Source organism: Acipenser ruthenus, chromosome 3 (genome assembly GCF_902713425.1).
Source record: "Acipenser ruthenus chromosome 3, fAciRut3.2 maternal haplotype, whole genome shotgun sequence".
In the NCBI taxonomy this organism is placed as follows: domain Eukaryota; kingdom Metazoa; phylum Chordata; class Actinopteri; order Acipenseriformes; family Acipenseridae; genus Acipenser; species Acipenser ruthenus.
The window spans coordinates 12,966,049-12,975,101 of record NC_081191.1 but is presented as its reverse complement, the minus strand read 5'-3'; the positions used below and the strand labels follow the sequence as shown (position 1 = coordinate 12,975,101).

The 9,053-nt window shown below is 35.0% G+C and overlaps 1 protein-coding gene across 1 annotated transcript in view; it reads left to right on the top strand.

Annotated features, from left to right (window-relative positions):
• The first annotated feature begins 948 nt into the window (after positions 1-948).
• Positions 949-9,053, top strand: part of LOC117435835 (cyclin-dependent kinase 14) — a 198,424-nt gene continuing 190,319 nt past the window's right edge. Inside the window, exons 1-2 of the mRNA XM_034059293.3 lie at positions 949-1,653; positions 6,073-6,104. Of these exons, the coding sequence (XP_033915184.1) occupies positions 1,560-1,653; positions 6,073-6,104 (126 nt within the window). The 5' untranslated portion in view covers positions 949-1,559. The remainder of the gene's footprint in view (positions 1,654-6,072; positions 6,105-9,053) is intronic.

Here is a 9,053-nt window from a genome sequence, read left to right as displayed (position 1 = left end):
CACAAGTGCAGGGTAAGGCTCTACAACGTTTCTGAAAGGATTAGGATTTGTTTGATATATTAAATCAAGAATATATCAAAAATAGGCTTGCTGGCATCCCATTTAAAACAGTGGCAAATTACTTACAATATACAATAGTATCATTTGTATTTAAAAGCACTTTTTAAAAAATGTACAAAGCCATCTAGTCAGTTTTACAAATAATGCACCCAATGATAGATATTTATCTGCATGCTGGATGTCTGTTGTAAACTGGTATCCAGCGACTCAAGGATATGCAGATAGCTTATAATGAGAAAAGAAAGCAACACAATTTAAAACAAGGAAGGTAAAAAGTCCTGGGAGAAGAAGAAAGGTGAAACATTTTAAATTGTTAATCCTTGTATTGGTAAACATCACTTCAAGTCATGCAACAACCTGTGTTCATATGTGATAATATGGCATGACTAAAAAATGTATTCAATGTCTGGAAGCAATGCCTTTCCTACATCAATTTGTTTAACAACAAGATTTCCATTTCACTTTCACGGAGTTATATTTTAGGGTGGATCCTCAGTGAAATAAGCTGCCAAGTCACTATTTAAGCTTGATTACGGATTTATGTAACAAAATTTCAGCTAATAAGATATAGCCCTCGTTGTCTTGTTGCTGCACCTTTAAGAGCGCCAGTGTAAACTGTGCCGTGTTCATTGGGAAAACGGAATTCAAATGACTGACTTGGTGAACATGTTCAAAATCCGTGAATGTCTCTTTAAAATTAAATATACACTCTACTATACATTTCAATAACTATAATTGTAAGTGAAGGCAACATTTAATTATCTGTAATTAGCTTCACTTGTTTAAAAGATAATTGACTGCCGTTCAAATACAAGGTCAACGAACAAAGAAAAAAACTAATACAAATGCAGTCTGTCAGAACCCACCATGCTAAAGATCCCATTTTTTCGTTTGTCGCTTTGGGAGACTTTACATCGCTAAGCATCTAGCTCATGTAAATGATGACTGAGCTTGCACTTGGTCGTTACTTTTGAATGACGGTTTCAGTACCCATTCGTAATTTCTATTTACTCTAGGTAACCAGTCAGTGAGCTACATGGGCGGGATATTCAGTCGAAGCGTGTATTTTTTTTTCCTTCAAAGAGAATTCCAAAAAAGACATCCAGACAGAGGAAATCAGTGAAACAGGGATTGTGAGCTGCTGGTGTGCAGAAGATTAAGCATTTATTTGGTACCTGCCCTTCTTGTTAAGTTTCGTGTAGCCAACCCGTTATTCTGTTAGGGATTTTTGGTTTATTTTGAAAAAATGAAAAATGAATCTTGCAAATGGAGAAACATGAAAAAGTAAAAAGTAAAAAACGCATCTTTGAAAACGGGTCTGATTGCAGAATACATTTCCTGTGTTTGACAGCAGCAAGGACGGAGCAGATAAGTCGTCCCAGTTTCAAAGAAACGCTCGTTTTGTTTCACGTTATTATTTGTAATTGCTACGGGATCTATACAGTTTGAAATTCTCATTTAAAAAAAACAAAACAAAACAAAAAAAAAACGGAATTAAGATGTGTGACTTAATGCCAGCCACGCAACCCACCGAAAAAATTGGCAAAATGAAAAAGTTGCGAAGAACTTTGTCAGAGAGTTTCAGCCGGATTGGTAAGTATCACCGGTTCTTTGGTTTAGATGAAGACAAATATGAAATACTTCAGATGTGTATCGTGTATTATTTATTTATTTATTTTTAAGTATGTGTTGATGGCGAAAAAGTCACTTACGAAAGTGGAGATAAGCGCAGCACTGCCACAGACTGACTGCCTGTGAAATGATGGGGAAAACGACAATACCCCATTATTATTATTATTATTATTATTATTATTATTATTATTATTATTATTATTATTATTTCAGGAGCCTATTAATTAACCATTTATTGCATAAAGCAAAAAAAAAAAGACGAGAATGTTGCAAAATGTAAATGTTCTGAAAGTAATGACGCCGAGTGGCAGCATTGCATTTTTTGGGTAGGGGTGGACAGTTATGTTTAAGTCGCTACTTTTATTTACAGAATCAAAAAACATATGAATATTTCCCTCGTCTGGAATAGAAATACATCATGACAGAATGTTACACTACATCGACTTTACCGATTACTGTTAAAAAAGTAACACGGAGACAGACTTGTTTAACCGCAGGGTATACATGGCAATAGACTTGTAAAACATGTTTAATCGCGATCGGTCTTTAACATATTTTATATTCATAAATAACAAGTGACCGTGACCAATTCTAACACGATCTACATTTACGATCAAGTAGTGTTGTTCTGGCTTTTTGTACTATTGCACCCAAGTGTAACACCTGAGCGTCATAGTACCTTGCAAACACTGCAACAGAACCGTGTGATTTCAGAATCAGGTATGGTCATTAGACACAGTAATAGTGTACGTGTACAAAATATATACTTCTGTGCCAAGGTTATGACTTGGCATGATTCTGAGTAGTGGCACTGCTCATTTAAAGCCATACTCTTAGGTCAAATAAGAACAAAATTATAATTTCTCCATGTAAAAGTGTAGTGGCTGCAAGACACAGGACAACATTATTTCTTAAATGATGTAAAAGCTGCAGTTCTGTTTTAATGACAGTAAATACAGTGTGGCATCTACTTCCAAAGCGTTATAATTTTCCTTTCTTCTAGAAACCATTGATATTTGTATACCTATCCCTTGATTTGCCAATTGAAATAAAATCTGTATCTGGGTCTCTCATATCGACTTTTATGAGGCATCAAGTAGCACAGATTGTACTGAAGATAATTGCAATCATCTTATACTGTGCCAGAAGTGCTAACATTGCCAGCAAATCTCTAATTTTCCACAGTTTCTTTGTGTTGCTGGCTAACAGTGCCATCATTAAAATGTAACCATGCCTTTAGTTACACAACCAAGCATTGTAGGACAGAGAACAGATTAAAGTATCTGTCTGTATTTGATTTAATTTGGGGTCATTTGAAATTCTGCACATTTTAAATGCAGCAAATCTTCTCACAGTCAGTTTGATGGGACAGACAGTGGTACCTGAATTATATAATTTGCATGCTGTTTTTTTTAATGTTTTTTTTTAAATGGAGGGTAAAACAAAATAAAAATGTACTAAGTTTTTTATTAGGGATACCCCCGCCTTTTTAGATGACACATGATTTGGGTCACCCATTACAATCAGTGCCTGTTGGTGATAAATGAATGTTGATTGAAAGTTTAAAATAATGAAGCATGCATTGTGTCGTGAATAGTCATCTAAGGCAGGCCTAAATTTTGCAAAAAAATAAAGTAGGTGATTAAAATGCAATGAAAAGGAAATGCTTTCTGACCCCCAAAAAAGTGCCATTGAGACCCGGCTGTGAAATATTGATGGTAGTAGAGTGTATTCTTTTGAATCACTGATCTGTGTCCTAAGGTAACTTCTTTTGTTTTATGCGAACACAAGCTTGCAATGAAACAGAGTACAGAAAAAGGAAATATTAGAAAGTGGTCTCCTGCTTACCCCCTGTGACCCTAGCTGTTGAGTTAATATGGATTCAATAGGATTTCAACAGGATGTCCTGTGTTTGTTCATACATAGTTACATCTGAATTACTGACACTAATTACAAAGTGCTACCACATTTAAAAAAACAAAGCCATGATTAGAAAAGACAAAGAAACTGCAGTCCTTGGATATTCCTGTTCATCTGTACTATGTGAGAGATCCCATGCATTTTTCCTGTCAGAATTAATGCTATTTCCTATCACAGACCAATCACAAAACAAATGACTAATAACTGTTCCCTGCTGGGATGAGTATAGATTTGTGGCACTTGCCCTTTGGGTAGCAATTTTCTTCTCTCCTGAAGTGTTTACTTTTGTGTTAAATGGGGGTTAGGGGGGAGCATACATCTGACCTTGGAGGAAACGCAGATCATTGGCAACTTTTTTTTAATTGCAGGACTGGCATGCATGATTTGTACAAGGTTAAATGTGTATTATTAAGTCGCACAAGTCCGTTTGATGGGCCAGGGCCATGAGCGATACGCTTACTTTATAGAAGACCAGGATAATGAGTAAAACAAACAAGGGAACCCTAAGCTATCAGATACTGAAAACATCACAATTTTATTTTGCATGGATGTAAAATCCTTGTACCCAAGTGTCCCTCGTAAAGAAACTTTAGAAGCTTGTCAAAAAGCACTAGATAATAGACTAGATAAATCAATACCTACAGCAGAGGTACTGAACATGATCAACATAGTTTTAGAAAACAGTTATTTTACATTTGTTGATAAGAATTACAAACAAAACGATGGTACCGCAATAGGATCTAAATTAGGAATGCATTTTGCCAGTACATACATGGGGAAATGGGAAGAACAATTACTTAGAAAATCAGAAAGAGAACCTTTAGAATACATTCGGTTTGTAGATGATATTTTTGGGGTTTGGACACATGGAGAATAATCTCTTTTCCAGTTTCATAAAATGGCAAATGAGATACACAGTAATATTAAGGTGGACCTTCGATGGACAAGGAAAGAAATAGAATTTTTAGATACCATAGTAAAACTTGAAGAAGGTTCAATTGAGACTGACCTCTTCTGTAAACCTACTGACATGCACCAGTATTTACACATGTCCTCTGCACATCCGATACACACTAAAAGGGCAATCCCAAAGGGTCTAGGAATAAGAATACGAAGAATATGCTCAAAACAAAGTTACTATGTAAAACAAAGAAATGTATTAAAAACAAATCTTAAAAAAAGAGGATACAAAGAATTATAGAATTATATATTATTATATATGTGTGTATATATATAAAGAATTATATATATACACACATTGTTTTGGGGATAAGAAGAGACCTAGGTGTAGATTTCGGAGCCTTTGGACCTGATTTTCAAAACTGTAATTAAATGTATTGTCTAATAACTGTTTCCCTTTTTGTGTATTGTCTTTATATAGAAAGAGTAGAATAATTTATTATTTTGCTGACAACTACTGCCATCTAGATCTGTGCAGTTCTATTGAGGCCATAACTGGACTGAAATCATTTTCTGCCAATCAGAGCATTTGGTTTGTTTGGGCCATTTAAAATGTGCTTTTTTTTCCTCCTTGGAACTTGAACCTGTTTCAGATATAACAGCCCAGATCATGTCCACTTTTGTGGGATAATTTGGAACTAGAACAGTCTTTAGGGTTCCTGGAAGAACTATGGATTTTAAATGAGAACTGAATAAACCATTCTAAGATTTTGCCATGTGGTTAGTTAGGAAATTCTGTTAATTTAACTGTTTGCATTCTTTGGTAATCCTGCCATATAAGTGATGATACTGGACTAGGCAAGTTGTATCTTTTTTTTTGTTTTGGAAGATAAAAAAACAAAAACACAAAAGTTGTATGGTATTTATAATAGATTGTCCACTCTAATTCAGTATTAATTAATATTTAATTTAAATTGTTGCCAGGGGAAATCGCAAGTTATATTTATTAATATAATCTTTCTTCTTTAGGTACACATTCAGTACACCCATTTGTACTAGTCTAAAGGGACTGCTCAAGCCTTACAGTAATGCTTATTGTGCAAACCCATGCATTTATTGTAAATGCATGGGTTTATACATGGGCAAACTGAGTTTGTTTTGGTTTCATATAAAATCCTGTGCAACTGTGTTCACCATTGCTGTTTGACTTGTGTGGAGTGTGGAGTAGTGGTTAGGGCTTTGGACTCTTGACCGGAGGGTTGTGGGTTCAAACCCTGGTAGGGGACAATGCTGCTATACCCTTGAGCAAGGTACTTTACCTAGATTGCTCCAGTAAAAACACAACTCTATAAATAGGTAATTGTATGTAAAAAATAATGTAATAACTTGTAACAGTTGTAAGTCGTCCTGGATAAGGGCGTCTGCTAAGAAATAAATAATAATAAAATAATAATAACATACGTGCATCCTATCTAATTGTACAATATAGTAACAGTATACTGTAGCTGTTACTTTAATCAAAAATGACATGCTAATACTGATTTTCTTCCTTCTATTAAGCTTTCAAGAAAGAGGACAGTAACTTTGATGAGGTAAGTGTCTATTTTGCATTCTAAATCTGGAATAGCAGTATTAAAATATAGAGCTGACTTACTGTATGTGAAATAATCAGTTTGCAGCATCTTGTTAGTTTGGCTTGTGTTTTTACTGACTAAATGTAATAATTACCAAGTTAACAAGATGATGCTGCTTGAATATTGTATTTCTGCAACACTTTGGAAATTAAAGCTTAGGGGTTCCGATTTTAGAAAGACAGATGGGTTTGAGATCCGTGGGTATGGAACGTAAGTAATGAAACCAAGATGTGCCGTGTTTGAACTCAAAGGTACATTTATCAATTGTGATGCAAGTTTAATCGGGGGATGGGGACTACATAGCTAGAATTACATGTTTAGCAGTATAACTGTACAGTTGAGGATTACTTACATGATTTTGGTGAAACTTGTGCTGTTGCTGTTAAAAAAAAAAAAAAAAGGCTGTCTGTGCTCTGATTGATTGAAATGACTTGGAGTGTTGTATAACAGTTGATAAAGTGTGCATTGTGACCTCTCTATCACACCAGTGGTAACCAATGTGTTATATATTGCAAATATCATATTATAGCATATTTGTATGATACTAAATCACATCATAGTATATAAAGAAGACACAGCATGAACGTTCATATAGTACTGTAGTTATTCCACCAAGGACGATTGCTGAATAACCTGCAGCACATGTTGGTATTGAAGTATTCTCTTTATACAACAAGTATAATGTATATAAAAAATGAAAGTATGTTTAAACCTGTATTTAACTGAATTCATAGATCAAGCTTGGCATCTGCTTAGCAACACAGTGTAATTTGAAACCTGGCGATTCACCCAGTCACTGCTGAATTTGAATGAATGCAGATAAATTCTAAAATGAGACCTTGCAAAAAGAATGTCTTTAATAGCGTTGCATGTACATTTGTTATTGTATAAAAAGGGAACAATTGTGTATATTCCTGCTGTTCAATAGAACTCAACAGTCAATGCACATTCCTGTGTTTTCTGAGTAGTTATAAACTTACTGTAATGTGTGCTTTTTAGATAAACAACTTATTACGTGTTTTTAAAAACTTGGTTTAATAATCAATAACATGTTACATGGAAGCTTTGCAAATCAATATATTTGTGAACTGAAAAGAAAATGCAAAAGGCCCTGTAAAGAGCACATGAATACAGGGCTTTAAGAAAAAAAAAAAATCTCCCATAATGGGTGTAGGGCAACCAGATGTTTAATTGTTCTTGAGTAATACATGATAATTTCCCAATTTGGTTTCTGTTTTGTATGTTTTAGGACGGATGGCGTTTTTTTAATGAATTATATTCAGTAAAAAACTACTGCAGCCCTCGTAGAAGCATTCGGCTGTGCCTTGCTGTCTCCACCAAGCAGCAGTGTTTCAGACAGCACATTATTCATTCAAAGCTAACTTATATCTATGCATATACATGTAGGGTCAGGTTTTATCTGTCTGATGCCAAAACATGGCATGGGATATAATTTCTGTACACAAAATACCTTACAATGCATTTAATAATTGTGTGGTAGACGAGTTAACTCCACATTTGTTGTGACAGTTGATGACATGATTAAAGTGCCTTTGACAGTTATGGTGGTGGTGGACATACTGTGTCTGGTTTAAAAACATCTTGCAGATGTGTGTCTTCAAGGCAGCCTTCTGACTGAGAATTTAACCTAAACAGTTTTTTCTTACAATTATATTTCTGCTACAGTAAAATGGAATGCATGCTAAAATTAAATTGCTAATATTTGATCACAGGAATGTTAGTTTTTCATACATCATGCTTTTGTATATTAAATTCCCCAGGTTTAGTGTCTGACTCAAGCATGTGGCAGCATGCTATTATTATTATTCAGAAATAAGCAGAGATGTACTTTCTGATTCAGCTTTTCTGGATTCCTTTACTGGAATTCAATTTTATGAGGAGGCCAATATCTTAGTTATATTAACAGAGACATTTTGTATAATGCACTGTGCTGCATTAAAATGATGTCATGCATTTAGTATATGCAGGTGCTGTGACACTTCTGAAGGCATCAGAAACATTTGTAACTGGAGAGACCTCAGGTGATCTTTGTGTGAGCAAGAAGGCAGCAGGGGATGGAAGGAGTATGCAAGTTCCTTGAAGCAATACGATAACTCATCAGAAACAAACAGGCAATTGCCCCTCCCTTGTTCATGCCCCTGGATGGAGTAAAATAATTAAGTTATCTGACAGCTGGCAGGCATTATGCATTTACTTAGATTGGTATAGTGCTGCCAGATAACTTCCAGTTCAGCTTAATTAGTTATTGACATTAAGACATAGTGTTATTGGTTTTGTCATCAAGATACTTAAAACTTCATATATCTTCCTCAGTGACCACAAATGTTCTCTATCCAAAACTAATTAAAGTCCTTATTTTCACATCAGAGTTTAGAATATGTCAACTGCAGGCTTAATGAAACCACATTGCCCTATAAAAGCTGTTTAAAACCTTGAGTTAACCCCTTTGCAGCTGCTATTGGATATGTTCGATTCCCCTAGTGGTCTTTGAGTAGCTGCCCTTGGCTATGTTCATCAGTTCTATGCTATGCCTCCCTTCTTAGCTGTGTAACTATGGCAATCCGTCATCAAACTGCACCAGACTTCGCATTGAGAGTCAAGGCTTCTGGGAACCAGACAGACTAGTCTGTTTACTTACATAGATTGATTGACAGGTTGAAGATGCTCTCTTTGATCTGTTTCCAGCACCAGCAGCTGTCAATCTCACACACACACAAGACTAATGTGAGAGGAGATCACCTGCATGGAGGATATTTTTGGCTCAAAACAAAGTTTGTATTTCTGTTTTAGATTTCAAAGGACATTGAAAACATCTAATCCATTTAAGTAAATATTTTTTTGTGATATTCTAAATTTTAGAAATATGTTTATTTGGAAGTGTATGCA